Here is a 20,843-nt window from a genome sequence, read left to right as displayed (position 1 = left end):
AGACCCAGGAAGACCACAGTCCGGGAGGACAGAGCTTTACTGAGACTTGTACGGCGCAGGTCCTTCGACTCGAGCTCTCGGTTGAGACAGGAGTGGCTTCCAGGGAGACCCATCTCGAACAGGACTGTTCGGAATCGTCTGAAAGCTGCAGGATACCGGGCAAGGAGGCCAATCAAGCGACCCAGACTGTCTCCAGCCCATAAGGCAGCCCGACTGGCCTGGTGTAATGACCGTTTGCACTGGAACATTGCCTCTTGGAGGAAGGTCCATTTCTCAGATGAGAGCCGGTTCTTGCTGCACATGGTGGACGGTCGTACTCGGGTCTGGAGGCAGAGGAACACAGCAATGGCTCCACGGAACATCCAGGAGACTGTGGCCTTTGGGGGAGGTTCCGTTATGGTATGGGGGTGCATTTCCATGAACTGCAAGTTGGATATCATTACCATCCGTGGCAACCTTAACGGTGTTCGTTACCAACAGGAGGTTCTTGACAGGGCTGTGGTACCTCATTTTGAGAACCATCCTCTGGCAACGAGACCCATATTTATGGACGACAATGCTAGACCTCACAGGGCGCATGCTGTAAATGATTTTTTGCGGCAAAATGCAATTGACAGAATTCCATGGCCTGCCATGAGCCCTGACCTCAACCCCATTGAACATTTGTGGGACTTTATTGGCCGTCGTGTGAGGCAGAGAGACCCACCAGTCCATAATCTCAACGAATTGACGGCTGCCCTGCATGAGGAGTGGAACAGGATCCCCCAGAATCAGATCCGGAGACTCATCCAAGGAATGAGGAGGCGTCTGGAATCGGTGGTGCGTGCGCAGGGAGGACACACTAGATATTGATGAAAGTCGGTGTGCAGACTCTCAGATGACTGTTCTTTCTTTCCATGTGACATTTGTGTTAATACACCTGACAACAACGTCTGTGGATGAATAGTAAATTGTGTCCATTTTTTCATGAATTTAAGACAGTTTTAAGAATTTGGATTTCGTTGCAATAAAGCAAAGTCTTGATACTTTTTCCCTTTAAGTTGTTTGTCAGAGATCGTCTGTTGAATAAAAAAGTGTCAAACTATATCAACCCGGCATATTTTGATTGTCAGAACACTTCAAAGTTGCTCCAATAGAAAAAATTGGGGTGTTGCTTGATTAATTTCCAGGTGTATAGATAATCGGTCTCCTTTTTTACCAGTGACCTCATCAATTCATTCCACGGTACGATATTCCTCTCTGACTCCACGTTCGGTTGAAGTGTTTCTATGATTTGTCTGCAGCCTACTTTGGTTGCAAGACTAAAGGCGTCATCTCCTGTGTTGTCAACTAGAGATATATCCGCGCCTTTTCTTTTCAAATAGTCAAATATTTCCACTTTTCCATACAATATTGATGTCATAATGTATGTTAAGCCAGCCTTGTCTTTAGTGTTTATATTGAACATGTCTGAGATATGTTTCACAATGTCAAGGTGACCGAACCTGCACGCAAGATGTAGAAGAGTGAGTCCATCCTTGTCCACTAGAGTATGGTCAGCACCCCGGGACATCAGGAACTTCATCACACTCAAACGCCCTCCAACAACTGCTCTCATTAGAGGAGTGGAACCATTCTTTCCCCTTGTGTTGATGCCAAAGCTGTCAATGACCTTCCTAACAATGGCTTTGTTCCCACCTTGACAAGCTGCGTGAAGAACAGTATCATTCTGTGGAGTAGTCAAAGATGAAATACCCCCATTTTTCAAAATCAGATCATAAGCATCCATCTTTCCACTGAGAGCTGCCATCATTATTGGCGTCCATCCATCCTCCCCAGGGTCGTTGATGGCAAACTCGGTTAGGAGGTGCTCTATAATGAATCTATTACCACCTTGGCAAGCAAAATGCAGTAGATTGTTTGTGTAGTGATCAAGCAGTTTACTGCTGGCCTTTTCTGAAAGAAGTAGGTTGAACACATTCTTGTTTCCAGCCCTGGCCGCATGCATTATTGGTGTAAGGCCGTTCTGTCCTCTAATATTGACATCAATATGTTTGAGAAGATATCTCACTATGGTAGTGTTTCCTCCTTGACATGCTAAATGCAGAGCGTTATCCTTGTGGCCACCAGTCTGTATTGGGTCAGCTTTCCAGGACGTAAGCAGGTCAATGGCACTTGTTCCGAAGCTGCTGCGGTCATTCTTTACTTTAGCCCCCTTTGAAACAAGCAGGGAAAACACATCCTTTCGTCCACCAACAGCTGCATACATCAAAGGTGTCCTGCCATCTTGTCCACGACCATTTATGTCAAACTCTTGAAGCATGCGCTGGAAGATTGTTATATTTCCACCCTGACATGCAAGGTGAAGCATGTTGTTACAGTGGTTGTCAGTCACAGTGAAATCCACTTCTTTTTCAAGAAGCAGGTTGAAAGGTTCTAACATCCCAAATTGAGCTGCAACCATCACCGGGGTCCAACCATGTCTTCCGGGGTTGTTGATGCCTATATCAAATGGCAATGAAAGCAGATGATCCACGATGAACCTGTTTCCACCCTGACATGCATGGTGAAGTAAGTTGTTCCTGTAGTCGTCAGTGAGAGTAAGATCTGCTTGCTTTGAAACAAGTAGGTTGAAAATATTTCTGTTTCCCCAATCAGCTGCAAGCATGATTGGTGTGATTCCATTTATTCCCTGGGCATTGATGTCAAAATTGTGAAGAATATTTTGAACAATCGTCTTCTCTCCTCCCCCACATGCAAAATGTAGAACACTGTCTCTGTGGACATCAGTTATGAACAGGTCGGCGTTTTTTGACAGAAGGAAGTTGAAGGCACTCTTATTTCCAGCACTAGCGGCCTTCATTATTGCTGTCCTCGCATTATCGTCCAAACTATTGATATCAAAATCCGGTAGGAGTCTTTCCACAATTGTCATATTTCCACCAAGACAAGCGAAATCAAAAACTGAATTGTTGTCTCCATCCTTCAGTGACATATCAGCCCCCTTTGACACAAGCAAGTAAAACACTTCGCTCAATCCATTCAGAACTGCATACATCAAAGGCGTCCTTCCATTCTCTCCACGGCTGTTTATGTCAAACTTTGGGATAAGATCCTCCACGATCAACTTATTGCCACCCTGACATGCGAGGTGAAGTAGATTGTTACCATCATCGCCAGTCAGGGTGAGATCTGCGTCCCTTGAAGCAAGGAGTTTGAAAGGTTTTAACTTTCCACAGCGAACTGCTGTCATGATTGGTGACCAGCCATTTGCCCCTGTAACATTCTGGTCAATTCTTGTCAGTAAATATTCTACAATCGTCCGATTTCCCCCCGCACATGCATAATGTAAGACAGTGTCACTGTATTCGTCCGACATTTTAAGATCAGCTTCTTTCATAACTGCAGTTCTGCCATGGTTGTCCCTGCTATTGATGTCAGATTTTGGCAAGAGACATTCCACAATGGAAAGGTTCCCACCTACACAAGCTAACTGAAAGACAGAGTTGCTGTAGTCATCCTTCAAGGATACATCAGCTCCCTCAGACAAAAGCAGGTCAAACACGTCCTTCGATCCACTGGCAGCAGCATACATAACTGGCGTCCATCCTTTATTTCCACGACTGTTGACGTCACACATTGTCAGTACGTGTTTCACAATAGAGACATGTCCACCATGACAAGCCAGGTGAAGGAGATTGTTGTTGTTGTCGTCTTTCAGGTAAATATCAGCTTTTACTTTATCTAACTGGTCAAATGCATGCTTTGCTCCATTGACAGCTGCTTTCATTAGGGGTGTCCAACCGTGATTTCCTTGAATATCACAGTCTATCTCTTTCAGTAGAATGTCGGGTATGTCATCAGACAGGCAGGCTAAATGAAGCAGACGGTTGTTGTCGTCGTCTGTCAAATTCATGGATGCATTTTGTGATAACAAGAGATCGAACACATCCATCCTCCCTGACAAGAGAGCACACATCACAGGCGCCATGCCGTTTTTCCCTTGACAGTTTATGTCTATAGATGGTAACAACGAATTAACAATGGCTTTACTTGCATACAAACATGCCAAATGAAGAGCAGTGTTTTTGTTGCTATCTTTTAATGTTAAGTCAGTTTTCTTTTTTTGGACAAGATAGTCCAAGACATCAGTCTTTCCAAAGAAAACTGCACACATAACTGGTGTCCAGTCATTCATTCCTCGGCAATTGATATGCCAGGCCGCACTCTTTTGTAGCAGCCTTTTCACATGTTTCACTGCCACAATGTCTCTATGTTGACAGGCCAAATGGAATAAGTCATTATCAGAGGCATCACATAAAGTGATGTCAGCTTTGTGCTTCACAAGGAGATCCAAACTATCCATCTGTCCTCCAGTAACTGCGAACATAACTGCTGTCCAACCATTCACAGCACGTCTGTTGATGTCACAGTGGGGAACGAGTCGTTCTATGAAGCTGTTGTTCCCGAGGAAACAGGCATAGTGGAGAATTCCATGCTTAGTATCAAACGACATAGTGCCTTCATCTCCAAGCATTTGATACACTCTGTTTGCAACTTCGTCCCTTTTCCAGATGGGATACATGATGTAGCTGCTGAAAGTGCCATCAGCAACAGCTTCAGCCAGTCTGGCAGTAATGACGTCACTGTGAGCACCTGGGAAATATATGACAGTCTCTTCTCCAGGTAGAGTGTCATGCTGCTGATCACGTACATGCTCACAGATGAACTTTAAACTACAGTTGTGAAGGAACAACTCTGGTTTAGTATCCAATATGGCAGACATGCACATGTCAATTATTAGAGGGTGGGAACATGAGACAAGGTCTAAGACAACTTTGAGGTGCATGTCTTCCATTTTGTTGTCAGATTCAGTCTGGAGTTTTGGCTTCCTGTGTTTGGGTTTTTGTTCATTCCCACAAAGTGATGTCAACAGACGTTTCAATGACGTGTCATCTAGTTGACTTATATTCATATCAAGTTCACGTTTAAGGTGGTAAACAGGCATTTCAAAAAACGATTCTTTGAGTTTCTGAAAGGTCACATGGCTAGAGTAAAGTTTGCAAGTCATCGGAAATCCTATTATCTCTTTGCACGAAATACTTTTGCCCACGTCGACATCCTTTCGACATTTGAAATGACTTTTGTGTTTCAGCCATATGGCCTTCTTCTCTTTATCTGTCAATTTGTTCAAGTCAATAATCGACATGTTTTGGAAAAATATAGGGTCTATAAATTTTGACTTTGCGCAAAGAAGCTTTTTGGTATTTGTTGTGAATATGAAATACAGATCTGGGTGGTCGTTACTTCTACGTTCAGCTCCTGGCGACCGCTGCAGATTGTTGTATCTTCTTTCCAGTTTGCTTTTCCAGGGTTCAAGGTGTCCATGGAGCTGATACAGAACTTGTCTCAGGCGATGTACATCCATGGATGGCCCAACGTCCTGAAATATGTCATCAAATATGACACAGACGGCTTTGTCCTTACACAGACAATTAGACAACTGGAAAGTACCAGCATCCTCTGCCAGTACCACTTCATACCCCTGTGTCCTGTATTCAGCTCCCAGCATCAGGGCCATGGATGTTTTACCTGCTCCTGGGGCACCGCTTATTGTCACGTGGCCAAACTTTTCTAGCATCTCTTTCACCTTTTTGAAACTATCGGTTTCAAAGAAGACGTCACTGGTGTTCTTCAGCTGGTAGGGCAAATCTGTTCAAATAAAAACAAACATCTGAAGCAAATCGGTGGCAGCTCACCAAATTCACGATTGGGATCGGTGAGAAATTATTCGAATCACCATCGTGCATTTTTCCTAAAGATTTACCTCTGAGTTCGATTTTAACAAAACAAATAGAAAATTGAAGGATTAGATTTACTGATGAACTAATGTAAACATCAGACACTAGAATACAGAATATGCGAAGATGAGTAAATTGTATAACAATAGGAAAATCTATCTCACTAAAACATATCGCAAAAGAGAATTCAGTATGTACCTGTTTGTAGCGTAAGGGTGGTGGGTGTATCCTGGTCCTCTGTCGAAGCTGCCAAGATAATATGAACTATGGAGTAACAGAACATATTAAAGAGTGTTAAAATTCAACACAGAATTCCAGAGTAAAACACTTACTTCGCCAATTTACGAGTCAAAGCCAAAAAAACGGGTAATATTTGGGTCTAATAGGTAACTTACTGCACTGAGGGGTTTCGGGCTGCTTCTCAACCAACGAAGCTGAAATTTAGAGTCAAATTAAAAATATTTAACAAATATGCAGTTATAGGTTTTAATAAATGATAATTTATATGTCTCAGCTTACATGTACATTGACATCCTAGAGATCTCCAGGGTATACGTTCAGATAAAGTTCCAACATACCCTGTAGGTATCTACGGCTCGCTCCGATGAATTTATTACCTCCCTTGGCGGGCTTTTTTCATCCAGTCAGGTGTCTACGCTGGGACGTTGAGCGTACCAATCCTAACTCACGTTCGATTTTTAAATTATCTAACCGATAAAACTTGGCAACACAAACAATATAAAGGTTCACTGAAACGGGTAGGAGGAGTTCTTGATTACACAATTTCATCTAAAAAGTGGTCAAATGCAACATATGTCATATTTGGGACTACAGTGTTTTAGCAAAGTACGAAATCTAGTACTTTTTGGTTAAGCCCATCCAGGATTTGAATCCGCACCCCGAGAGTCAAACACCTAATCGCCAACACAGAAAGTCAGCCGCCGAAGTAGTTCTTGCATATACATTTTTACGGTTTTGGACCTGTCAGTTTGTCTGCATTATTTCCCCAATATCAGAGTCACACAGCGAACAAACCTTCGCTATCTTTGTTGACACTGGCAAGCTCGGCTGTAACGGTGCCTTAGCTGTTTGGCTACTGGAAGAATGCGGAGTCAGCAAAGGGAGGTAATAAAATCAGCGGTCTGAGCCGTAGATGCATCCAGAGTATCGTGGAGATTTATCGGAAAGTACAGGAGATGTCGAGGATGGTACATGGCTGTAACACTTGCTTCGCTTATAATGACGTCATTTCAGCTTAAGAAACACGTGGAGCTTGTGCAAAAAAATAATCCATCTCGAGTAAATTGAAATTGCTATAATTTGAATAATTATGGATATAACGATCTTCAAGAAACACTAAATAACACAAAGACAAACTACAGGACCTTGAATTCCAATGGAAGGTGAAAAGATAAACCCACACACTAAAAACCAACCAAGTCGTTGAATCAATATTGAGTGTTGACTTGAAAGATAATTCTGTAGATATTTGTTGTATTATATCCGAGACATCAGGTCTAATCGTCATGCTTGGTAATGCTTTAAATATTTGTCACATTCCAGCCATTTATGTGCTCACATGCAACGTTAGGTCGAATCGTTGTGCTAACGATATGGTATTTGGTTTTGAACAAGACATACTTACCAGCTTCATCAGAACTGCAAAGGAAAATATGCAATGTACAACGTATGTAATAAGGAGTGTTATTGGTGCACCACAATAGGAGATAAACATCATGTGTTGGCTGATTTCCGGGTGTTAGTGAGTATTTGAAGCACGGGAATGCATTTGGAACCGCCGAAACTTGGCCAACACATGATGTTTGTCGACATTGTAAACAAAAAGGAAAACCAAAGGGTTTCACTGTCTGCAGTGAAAAGAGTACAGCAGTGAAGTGTCATCAGCTGGCCGTTTCAGCTTGTTCCCATGGCAGCATCTGGAGTTGCTCATTTGTTACGTCATTCTCACTTCATGTCACAATATCATTTGAATGACATCACCACTGTTAACAAAACAACTGTTTGCGATGTTTCTACGTGACAATACGCATCGAACAGTCTCGTAGTTTCCGCGAATCAATTACCATTTGATCATGTTTTTCAACCAATCAGATTACAAAACACAGTGACCTTTGGTTTACAATAACGCACAACAAGCTTCGCCTTCGTGTTTTGGTTGTTCTGAAAATTTCAACGAGTAAGTTTCCGAAGATGCACGGTCAAGTGTGTAGAGAGAGTCGGTCCTCACCTTGCATACCTTGTAGGCGTTGGTCTTGATTTGCGCTTCCTTCTGCAAAAGTCAACACAGAAATACTGACACAAGAATTTTACAAGTTATGCCTTCACATCTACACAGAATTGGCATGTGTCATGTTTCCCAATATGTGACAGGCAACAAATATATCATAAACTGCCAGTTTATCTATTTAATTCAAACTCATATACTATATAATTATCTAGTAGACTATGTACTTACAATCGGAATATAAATACAACAATGACGATAAAGACGATGATGACGACAAGGAATACTGGGACAAGGATAGCAGCAAGATTCGTCGGCTGTGCTGTGTTCGAGTCAGATGGTGCTTCCTTGGATATCTCGAGAACAACTGATGCTGCTTTTCATGAACAAGAAATATATTCATTATTCAGACAGCAGTAGCTTACGTGTTTCTATAAAAGGAAACCCGGTTTATGAAATGAAAAATCACAACACAGGCATACTAAGAATAAACTGCATTGGCTTCGGGTGCAGCAATCTTTTACACATTAAGCTATGTTGTTACACTGTTATGCGATTACCTCCCCTACACACCGTACAGGATCAGCAAAGACTTTCCTCAGCGGTAGCATTTTGTGGACAGCCACCAAAATACGATCTATATATTTACACACAATGCATATGCAATACGGAGTTTATTCAGGTCTGTATCAACCATAGCGAAATCATAAGTCTTGTTAAAACCTTTTCGTTTGTTGCAAAATTCTCCCGTATAGTTCCCGCTGCATCCAAAGGTGCAGATGCCATTTTGACGATTGCATATGTTTCTCAAGCAATTCTTGCTGCAGGCTTTGTCACAGAGATCTTCATACCAGCCGGGAACACAGCCCTCAGAGCACCTCCCTGTCTCCTTCTGACAGTGTATCTGCTTCTTTACTGTGTTGGTGATGCAGGTGGAGGGACAGTCTTTGTTACAGTTTTCTCCATACTTTCCCCAGTCACAACTGTTTTGGCCGTTGGCCTCAAATACTGAAACAATGAAATGAAATGTTACCAACGCGTCATATCGGATATACTGTGACGTAATTGGTATTTATAGTTTACGCACCTTTATTCCAATATACAATAGTCATCAAACTCTAGAGGAAGCTTCACTCATAGAGATGTGCTTCCAGGTCCGAAAGAAAGAAAAGTGATTGAATAGACTACATATTAATTACTTGTTGCCATGTATCGGATTGGTCGTTTTGTTTGTTTGAAACCGCTCAGTATGCCGCTACATGGCGTTGTTATTCAATCCAGTGGTCAAAAGCATGAGCATCGAAGTACTACTTTCCCCAGTCATAGCTGGTTTGACAATGCAAGGATAATACTGAAATTTTGAAATGAAAAAGGAACTGGGTCAAACAACATTACAATGTCGTAACATGTATGTTGTGTTCATGAGGCAAAAGTTTCAGCACTACCATGCGATGGTAATTAAAAGCGGGTTCGTTTGGTGTGACTAAATTCAACTAAATGTAAATGCTTGCTTCGCAAAACGGAATCGCATTGTGCAACTTAATTCAACTCAATGTCATCGAATTCACAAAAAGGATTCGCACGGTGCCTGCTTCGTAGAAGGAATTGTAGGTGTACCCAAAAGTAACTAAATGTTTTGCCTACCAGAAAGAACTCGAATGGAGAAACTAAGTTCGGTTGAATCTATTGAAAAGATTCGCACGGTGTAAACTAATTCAACTAAATGTCGTCTGCTTCACAGACATCACTCCCACAGTGTGCTTTATTGAAAAGATTTGCAAGGTGTAACCTAATTCAACTCGATGTCGTCTGCTTCACGGAAGTCACTCCCACAGTGTAACCAACAGGTAAATGCTTGCCCCACAGAAAGGTCTGTGCAACTTAACAAGTCCCCAGTGAGCGCAGTACACGTACCTGCACCCATGCAGTGTATCACGGTGCTGATGGTTTCTGTGGATTGCAGCGGGCAAGATGTAACAATCAGAAATGGTAACATTATACTCACGGAAATGGAATGTGCGATATCTGATTATGATGTTCAGTGGATTCGTTACACGTCTGCATTGTTCAAGAGTTTGGTCCTGACCAAATGAAGAGTGAGTGAGTGAGTGAGTGTGTGAATGAATTTACTTTTACTCCGCACTCATTAATATTTCAGCTGTATGGCGACGGTCTGTAAATGATCTGGTCTGGACCAGACAATCCAGTGATCAACAGCATGAACATCGATCTGTGCAAATGGGCGAGTGAGTGAGTGAGTTAATATTTTACGTCACATCGGCAATATCTCAGCCATATCGTGACGAGAACAACTAATATCAAAATCAATTATATGTCTACTATAAAACCTGTCAACGACGGACAGTAAAACAACTAGAATATCACAAATGGAATTAAAACTAGCATGGAAAGTTAAAAATAACATCACCATTTGGACAATACACTATAAAATCAGGCTATAGATCGCCAACAACTGAAGGTAGATCACCATACTAGGACCATGGGAACTTACAGTACCTTTGCTACCTACATGGACCCTAGCTGGATTTACACCATCCCTTCGGCCGCTGGCGAGTGTACAATATGCTAGCCACAATTAAAACAACAGGAATACTACGATTAAAAACAGTGGTAGACTTAAATTTACTATCAATGTTTTTGGACTTACGTACCCTCTCAGGAGGACAATAATTTTACAATACTTCAACCCCCTCCGAGGGTACAGCCACTAACAATTCTAGTTACGAATTCAAACTACCAACTATTAAAATATATCTTTTTACAGAAACATATTACTCAAAATTCAGTCAAAAAATCAATTTCTTTTAAAAAACCAAGAATTAAATGATAACTAACGCTGCTAAAAAGATCCTTCATTGTTTTAACTGAAAAATACATATCCCTTGTGATGGAGAATTCAACACAGTCAAGCAGAATATGCTTGACTGTAACTCTCTCATCACAAGGGATACAAAATGGAGGATCCTCACCTTTTAACAGGTATGCATGGGTATATCTAGCGTGGCCAATACGACATCGTCGTAGAATAACCTCTTCAATTCTGGACTGACGACCCAAGTAGGTATAACCAATGTGAGGTTTTATCTCATGTAATTTATTCATACCCACTTGGGTGTCCCACTTCTTCTGCATCAGGTCACGGATATAACATCTAATGGTGGCTTTGTAATCACTGTAAGGAATGAGCAGTGGTGTCACAGATTTGTTGAGTGCTGCTTTAGCAGCAAGGTCAGCCAATGTGTTACCAGAGATCCCTACATGGCTAGGTAACCAGCAGAAGACGATGTCGTATTGGCCAGTAGCAAGATCATTATACAGTTCAATAATTTCTATTAAAAGTGGATGTTTACAAGAAATATTTTTAATAGCCTGAAGGCAAGAAAGAGAGTCGGAATAAATTATATGTTGTTTACGTTTCGGGTGTCTTTGAATATATTTAAGGGCTGTTAATATGGCGTTAGCCTCTGCGGTAAAAATAGAACTATGATCGGGTAATCTAGAAGATATTGTTCTGGATCCAATGACAGTGGCACAAGCCACAGCGTCACCGTCCTTGGACCCATCTGTAAATAAGGATTTATAATTGCTATATTTATGTTTCAATTGATTATATTCTTGTTTATACTGTAATTCATTCGTTTCTGATTTTTTAAGTGATGTTAATGTTAGGTCAACTTGTGGCCTAACCAACTGCCAAGGAGGAGAAGAAAGAAGACGGGAAGGAGCTATATTTTCCAGCTCAATGCTAGATGCTGCAAGAAATGGCTTAATTCTGAGCCCAAGAGGCGGAACAAGGGAAGACTTTTTGGTATACAAATCCTCGTAGAGAGGATTAAAGACACAATTAAATGCGGGATTAGACTCAATTGAAGCTAATTTTGTAATGTATTGTAAAGATAGTTTTATACGACGTAAGTTGAGAGAAGGCTCATCAGCTTCGACGTATAGACTGTCAATAGGAGAGGTTCTAAAAGAACCGAGACAAAGTCTTAGGCCTTGGTGGTGCACAGGATCAAGTAGTTTTAGGTTGCTTTGACAAGCTCCACCATATACGATGGAGCCGTAATCAAGTTTAGATCGGATCAGTGATCTATATAAGTGGAGAAGGGTAGACTGATCCCCTCCCCATTTTGAATTTGAAACAACCTTTAATAAATCGAGTGCCTTCAGACATTTGGCTTTCAGGGATTTAATATGCGGCAAGAAGGTCAAATGTGAGTCGAAAATAAGTCCCAAGAATTTAGCCTCCTTGACCACTTTGATTTGGGTACCACTGAGAAATAGTTCTGGGTCCTTATGGGGTTTGTATTTACGACAGAAGTGTATACAATTGGTTTTAGATTTAGAAAATTTGAAGCCGTTTTCAAGACACCATTTATCTATTTTGTTTAAACACAGCTGCAGTTGCCGTTCAATAGTATGCATATTTTTACCACGGCAAGAAATATTAAAATCATCCACAAATAAAAATCCATCGATTAAATCGTTTAAAACTTTAGATAGACTGTTGATCTTGATGCTAAAAAGAGTGACAGACAGAATACTGCCTTGTGGAACACCCTGATCCTGATTGTAATGATCAGACAGGGTAGAACCCACGCGGACTTGAAATTGCCTGTTATTTAAAAATTTGGCTATGAATTCAGGCAAACGACCTCGCAAACCGAAATCATGTAAATCTCTTAAAATACCATATTTCCAGGTTGTGTCATATGCTTTTTCGAGATCAAAAAAGATAGACACAGCATGTTGTTTATTAATTAGTGCATTTTTAACAAATGATTCTAAACGCACTAAGTGATCGACTGTACTTCTGTTTTTACGGAAACCACATTGTATATCTGTGATAAGATTATTAGTTTCCAAGTACCAAACAAGTCGATTATTTATCATGCGTTCCATGGTCTTGCAAACACAGCTAGTTAGTGAAATAGGTCGATAATTGGACGGATCCGTGTGATCACGTCCAGGTTTAGGTATTGGTACTACTATGGCGTCACGCCATGACGGAGGAAAGTTACCCGATGTCCAAATATCATCAAAAATATTTAGGAGAGTTTCTAGGCAGGATTCTGGTAAATGCTTCAGGAGTTGATAATGTATGTTATCAGCTCCTGTAGCAGTATCATGAGCTTGATCAAGAGCAGTATGGAGCTCATGAATAGAAAAAGTTTCATTATAATCTTCCCCATTAGCAGAATTGAAATTAATACTTTTCTTTTCTTGTTGTTTTTGATATTGCTGAAATTTAGGTGTATAATTCGAAGAGGAAGAGTGTTTAGCAAGGGTTTCACCCAGTTTATTAGCAATATCTGATTTATCAGTAAGCAATTGATCTCCATGTTTAAGATGATGGACAGTAGATTTAGTACCTTTACCTTTAATTTTAAGGACCATGTTCCACACCTTGGACATGGGTGTCCGAGAATTTATTTTAGATACATAATTTTGCCAAGATTGGCGTTTGTTCTGTTTAAAAGTACGCCGTGCTTTAGCATTTAAAATTTAAAATTTATTTAAATTATGCACCATAGGATGGCGACGGAAATAATGTTCAGCTTTTTTCCTTGCCTTCCTAGCTTGTTTGCACTCATCGTTGAACCATGGTTTTCTTATGTGTGGAAGTGCAGAGGACTTTGGTATACATTCATCAGCTATAGATTTTAGGTCATCAGAAAACCTTTTGATAGCGTCAGGAACATCAATAAAATATTCAGGTTGAAGCCTGGCAGCACACAACGTTTCATATAAAGGCCAGTCAGCCTTTTTAAATTTCCATCTTGATGATGGAGGAACATCAGATGGTGTTACAGATTTCAGTATAGTAGGAAAATGGTCACTTCCACAGAGGTCATTGTGGACTGACCATTCGAATTCATTTAGTAAGTTGGAGTCAGTTAATGACAAATCAAGAGCTGTATATGTTCCCGTGCCAGGATGTAAATATGTATTGGTACCATCATTATATATACATAAATTATTATTTGAAATGAAATCCTCCAGAAGCTAACCTTTAGTGTTCGTGATTACACCACCCCAAAGTGGGTTGTGCCCATTTAAATCACCCATGAGAATACATGGTTTGGGTAATTGATCGTAGAGAGTTTGTAGATCAGCCTGCATAAGAGTTGATGAAGGCGGAATGTACAGTGAACATAAAGTAAGCGTAATGTTCAAAGTCATTCGCACTGCAACAGCTTGAAGATTAGTTTTGAGTTTTACAGGACTGTGAATAACATCATGTCTTACAAGGATTGAAGATCCTCCACTGGCTCTATCACCAGGTGGGGAAAAGTGATGATATGCATTATATTGACGTAAGTTAAAAGTATTTGTCTGCTTTAGATACGTTTCTTGCAAGCAGAATGCTGATGGTGTAAAGTCTTGGACTAATAGGTGAAGCTGATTAAGATTAGTCGTTACGCCCCTTCAATTCCACTGAATAATATATGAAGAAACTATTTCTTTGGGGGATTTATTGGGGATCTACCCCTTGATATCCTAGAGGGTGACAAGCTATGTGCCCTACTTTGGATGTTTTCGGACACATCCATGTCTTCTAAGGATCCAAACTTATTAAAAAGTTTGATGGTGTCATTTGAACCTTTGGAGGTTCTGCTACTCTGACATTTTTGTATGTCATTTTTGGTTTTGATTTTATTTTTGGTAATATCTTTCCCATTATTTTGTGATTGAAGCTTAGGCATAGGCTGTGATGATGAGGACGATTGTTCTTGAGAAGATGACCGTGATTGAAATGGAGCAAGTGTTTTTGGAAGTGATTTAGCGGTCTGGGTCGACTGGCTGGGTGTGTATATTTCAGGTTTCTCTGTATCCACCCATGTCAGATCAGTTTGGCACTCCATTGACGAAGTGGATACAGTTGCTTTGTGACTGGCGGCAGAGGGTATTCTCGTAACTGAGGCATAAGAAGTGGTCTGATCTGTTGGGGAAAGAACAAGTTTCTTGGCATCAGCAAAACTAACATTTTGCGTGAACTTAGTTTTGTTTATTTCCATTTGTTGAATCCAGATGGGACATTGTTTCGAGAAAGATGAATGTGTCCCAGAGCAGTTTGCACATTTTTTAATGTTGTTATTGCAATCCTCAGTAACATGAGTTTTCTCACTGCAATGAGTGCATGTTACCGAGTTAGTACATGTAGTGACACCGTGTCCATACTTTTGACATTTGAAACATCTCAGTCGATTGGGGATATAGGTATCAACACTGAGATTGCAATATCCTGCTCTAACTGATTTTGGAATGGTTGGCGAAGAAAAATGGAAAAGATAAGTATTGGTAGGTTTTGTTTCAGAGTTCATTCGTGTTGTAAATCTTTTGACAAAAATCACTCCTTGCTCTTTCATTTCTACCGCTATATCAAGTTCTGACATATCAGAAAACAGTCGATCTCTGTCTCTGACAATCCCTTTGCTCGTATTCAGCGTCCTGTGAGCGGAAATTGAGACTGGAACTCCAACGAACAACTCGGTAGACATCAGGTTGGTGGATTGCTGTTTCCGATGACACTCTTTAAGGAGAGAGCCTGAACGTAATCGCCTGACATTTCTGACCTCACCCGCAATACCCTGTATACCTTTTGATACTGCAAAAGGATTTAATTTAATAGGTGATTTGTGAAGAGTTTCCATAACGAGAAATCGTGGCCAATATTCGATTGAGCTGGACGGTCGAGGGTCATTATCATCATCATAGTCAAGGTGACGTTTGTTTCTTTTTAGGGGGGTTGTGTAAGCCATGGGTAATTTAGTATGGTTCATCATCTGAGCTCCCCACCCACCACGGAGTATCACAAGGACAATGCTAAAAACAAGTGGGCCTCCGACTTGCAGCACCAAGGATACTCAGATGATATACTCTAGCGGAAGAATTATAAATAACTAATCCACCAGATTGGCCCATGAGCCACCGCCTTCTGGCATAAGACTCTAGGCAAAGTTTAAATACATATTAACATTTTTCCAATTCCAAATCATTGCAATGTAATAATAAGTCCAAGTCCGAAATCAAACAATTCCAAATACAATGTGTGCATTGACATGTAAACAGTCCATACACAGGGCTTGGCATGACCAGCCGATTGGTTGAACCGGGCCCATTCAACCTCCCGTCTAGGTGAAGTAAGGGTCGAAGGGGTGTGTTGAACAAAGGGAACGCGGTTACAGGTCCCCAGTGCTCTCAACCCCCAGACTCCCGTCCTCCACCGACACAGGGCCGCAACCCACGGCAAACGGGTTGGTGGACCAAATATCCCCCCGGGTCCACTACGGGGGTGTCGGCGAGCTCTTGGCGTTACCCAGCACCCACCACGAGGAGGTGGCTCGCCACGGGTGCCTGTGCAAATGGGAACCGATGACATGTGTCAACCAAGTCAACGAGCCTGACTACACGATCCTGTTAGTCGCCTCTTACGACAAGCATGAGTTGCTGTAGGCCTATTCTACTCCGGATTTTTACGGGTCTAACCAAAATAAGAACCTTCAGTACTAAGACAACGCATGTAGGATATGTTTCACATTTCATATTTTAAAATATAGCGCCTTTCAAGCAAACCATTGAATGGAGTTAACAGTGTGTATTGTTGGAACAAAACACATGTGATCGTGACAAGAGGTTATAAAGATTGATGCATGAAATGAAACAGGCAGTTGTTCATGAATCAGGTGTCCGTAAATATGAGGAAGAAGCGGCGTGTTATATCTGGGCGCTGGGCATTTATGTTAGTTGATGAAGTTCTGGACGCCCCATGACCACCTTCCGCACTCCCCCTCCCCCTCCCCACACCCAACACACACACACACACACACACACACACACCCACCATCCCGTACCCTGCCACCACCCCACCCTCCGACCCCCTCCGCGTTTTGAGCACTCACTGAATATTAGTAGAGTTTGGTAGAGTATCAGCATTGCTCGAGACACCTCCATCTCGTAGGTCCTGCAAATAGAAACAAACAGTCAGGGCCCCGTTTCACAAAGCTCTCGTAAGCCTAACATCTCGTAACTTTTCTCGTAACATTGATAGTACGAGGATACTTAAGAGATCATAAGCTTACGAGAGATTTCTGAAATGAGTTCCAGGATGATTGGGTTATTTTGTCCAGTATATAACAGCTATTCTCAGTATGGGTTATCATTCAACTTACATCATTATTTGACAAGGATGACGCAGAAAGGCCATAATCAGTATGTGGGGGCAGAGTGAATTCACACATTTCATCTCTGACATAATTCTTGCTATTAGTACAGCTTTTATATCTAGTTAAGTACTTTACTGCTCTATCTTGGGAACCGGCCTCTCTTGTGTCCCACTCTCTCTTGTGTACCACCCTCTCTTGTAGAGGACTCTTTCTTGTGTACCGACATCTCTTGCGTACCGACCTCACTTGTGTGCCAGCATCTCTTGTGTACCACCCGTTCTTAAGTACCACCCTCTCTTGTGTATCAGCCTTTGTTGGTACCACTGTCTCTTGTGTCTGGTACCAACCACTCTTGTGCACCTCCCTCTCTTGTGTACAACCCTCACTTGTGTCCCATCTTCACTTGTCTACCACCGTCACTTGTGTACCGCCCCCTCTTGTGTACCACCCTCACTTGTGTACCACCTTCTCTTGTGTACCACCCACTTTTGTGTACTACCCTCGCTTATGTACCACCCTCACATGTGTACCACCTTCTCTTGTGTACCGGTCTCTCTCGTGTGCCTCCCTCACCTGTGTACCACAGTCACTTGTGTACAACCCTCTCTTATGTACAACCCTCTCTTGCGTGCCACCCTCACTAGTGTGCAACTCTCTCTTTTGTGCTACTGTCTCATGTGTCCCACTCTGTCTCTTGGGTACCACTCTCTCTTGTCTACCGACATCTTTTGCGTACCGCCCTCACTTGTGTGCCAGCATCTCTTCTGTACCACCCATTCTTCTGTACTACCCTCTCTTGTGTACCAGAATGTCTTGGTGCCACTGTCTCTTGTGTACTGCCCTCACATTTGTAAAGACCTCTCGCGTACCACCCACTCTTGTGCACCTCCCTCTCTTGTGTACAACCCTCTCTTGTGTACCACCCTCACTTGTGTACCGCCCTCACTTGTGTACCGCCCTCTCTTGTGCACCACCCTCTCCTGTGTACAACCCTCTCTTGTGTGTCACCCTCTATTGTGTACCACCCTTACTTGTGTACCACAAGCTCTTGTGTACCACCCTCTCTTGTGTACCACCCTCTCTTGTGTACCACCCACTATTGCGTACCACCCTCTTTTGTGTACCACCCTCACTTGTCTACCACTTTCTCTTGTGTACCACCCTCACTAGTGTACCACCCTCTCTTGTGTGCTGTCCTCTTTTGTTTACCGCCATCGTTATGTCATTGTACTGATAGGCTTTGATGAAGTGTGAAAATAAATGTATATTATTTTAAATACACACACACACAGACAGGCACACACACACACAGAGGCACACACACACAAACACACACACACAGACACAGACACACACACACACAGACACACACAGAGACACACAGACACAGACACACACACACACACACACAGAGACACAGACACAGACACACACACATATAGATATATATGTTGTTCCATGCCTTACATCTATTATTTTCCGCTTGATTATGGACGGACAGACAGACGAGGCGCCGTCGACCATATCCCCCCGTATCACATGCGGAATCGTTGCACCGTGAGAGCGCACTTTCACGCTCAGAGGTGTTCGTGGGACTGCCTATTTCAATGTCAGAGAAATACAATCGTCTCATCTCATGCATGATCGACTGGCATGCACCGCTGTCGTCCAGTAACAATACAATCCAGCTGTTGCATATATATGTCCATCTATATTTCACAACTAGCTAGGTCACATCGACCTTAATGTGTCGATAAAATTTGTGCAACTGTAAGGTATGACATGTTCTAAACAGTTTTGCTATAAAGCCCAAGACGACTTATTGAAGTAGGAACATGGAGGCAAAGGTTACATTCCCAACAGTATGAAGGTACAGAGGTACAGAAACTGAAACAAGTCTATCTGAACACTGACACCACTGACATCAACTACGTACACGCACCTGTGTGTGTGTGTGCAACATATGCCTGCTTTGTTATTGAACAACACTGACACGAAACAGCTATCATTTATAGCTCCTTCCATTACACCTGCTCCTACCAGCTCCAGGGGCGAATACAGCTTTTGCGAAGGTTTGTGTGTGTGTGTGTGTGTGTGTGTGTGTGTGTGTGTGTGTGTGTGTGTGTGTGTGTGTGTGTGTGTGTGTGTGTGTGTGTGTGTGTGTGTGTGTGTGTGTGTGTGTGTGTCTGTGTCTGTGTCTGTGTGTGTGTTGGGGGGTGGGGGGTCACCCATGCATCACTCACCTCTGGGTCCGCGTACTCACCCCCATACCCTACCCCACTGTATGGCATTTTGCTGGGGGTGAATGCGGTGTATGCTCTTAACTCGAGTCGAGACAGGTTACAGTGGGATTTTGGTTACGTATTGCGTTTACAAGAAAAATAACAAAAGAAAAAAAACAACAAAAACCAAAACACACACACACACACACACACACACACACAAAACTACGTAGTTGTGAAATGGGTCTTTCATGCTACAGTTTGGAGAGTCACGTCTGCGGAATGCCTTACTCCGGTCTAAACGACGGTAGACGAACCATGTTTGCAAATTATGGTAAACAAGTACACTAGACAAGGGCCCCAAGCCTGGTTGTAGGATCATAAGAACTCTCTCTGCTGTGACCTAGTTTTAATCTGTAAGACGGAATAGCGATTGCTGCAGTTACATAGCGCTTAATCAACATCGACAGCATACACAACACATTATTACCAATACAAACTGTACGTGAGGCGCTAGACGAGTAACAATGACATAATTTATCCTTCGGAGAACCCATTGGATGGTGAATGAAAAGATGCAATTTTGAACAAAATCACTTGTCTGTTGTACAATATCATCTAGGTGTAAATCCCACATCTCTCTTACAGACTTCAGTGGATGGAACATTCAAGGACAACCTTATCTCATCTCACCGTCTTTCCTCCTTCACATAATCTTCCCCGATCTAGTGTCGGTGACAGCATTCCAACAAGAATGTAACATCGCTCGTTTCTCTGCCACGCATTCATACAGCTGTCGCTCTTATTATATGTCACGCAATATGTCAAATCGTTTTCTCGGTAAACTGACATTTCCAGAGAATACTTATATGGGCGAGATTATGATTTGTAGGGGAGGCAGGTTGTTCAGTCATAAACAAACTCGCTTATACGTCACAAATTACACGTACATGTGTAACCAAAACTTGCTCAAACATGGTGACTATTTAGTAGGAGAGTATATACAATGTGTACTGAGATGCGTCAGTCTTGTTTAAGTCTTGTTTGTCTAATGCCAACTTTCTTCAATCCCTGTATGTTTATAACCCCATTTTCTAGGAATTGTCGTTCCATGGTTTGACATTTAGAACGCGTTTTTGTTTCACTCGAGAGCTGCTGGGTGACACACTCGCCTGACAGTGTTCAAACCACATACATCTGAATACCCGCAACATGTGCACTGCTTCGTTGCTCCTACCCAGGAATGGCGGCCTCCGAGTGTACACAAATCTACGGTGGACAGAAGGGACATATTTCATTTTGGCCAAGGGACAAAACACTTCACATTGAAACAATGACACCGAAAACAGTTCTTAGGCTGAAAAACATTTGTGACGCATGTCATTGCTTTTTGCACTTTACATTACAT

The 20,843-nt window shown here is 42.1% G+C and overlaps 1 protein-coding gene across 1 annotated transcript; it reads right to left on the bottom strand.

Moving 5' to 3' along the window:
- Positions 1 to 1,108: 1,108 nt before the first annotated feature.
- On the bottom strand, positions 1,109 to 20,203 carry LOC137259698 (serine/threonine-protein phosphatase 6 regulatory ankyrin repeat subunit B-like). Its single transcript, XM_067797290.1, has 9 exons — positions 20,129 to 20,203; positions 16,950 to 17,011; positions 8,749 to 9,033; positions 8,274 to 8,398; positions 8,029 to 8,093; positions 7,426 to 7,439; positions 6,176 to 6,214; positions 5,979 to 6,026; positions 1,109 to 5,691 (listed from the first exon to the last, which is right to left on the bottom strand). Exons 2-9 carry the CDS (start codon positions 16,999 to 17,001, stop codon positions 1,109 to 1,111), a joined length of 5,211 nt encoding a protein of 1,736 aa, XP_067653391.1. The 5' UTR covers positions 17,002 to 17,011; positions 20,129 to 20,203.
- Positions 20,204 to 20,843: the final 640 nt, after the last annotated feature.

This window comes from Haliotis asinina, chromosome 13 (assembly GCF_037392515.1).
Source record: "Haliotis asinina isolate JCU_RB_2024 chromosome 13, JCU_Hal_asi_v2, whole genome shotgun sequence".
Classification (NCBI taxonomy): Eukaryota; Metazoa; Mollusca; class Gastropoda; order Lepetellida; family Haliotidae; genus Haliotis; species Haliotis asinina.
The sequence above is the reverse complement of the archived record's forward strand: the minus strand, read 5'-3'. Positions and strand labels throughout refer to the sequence as shown.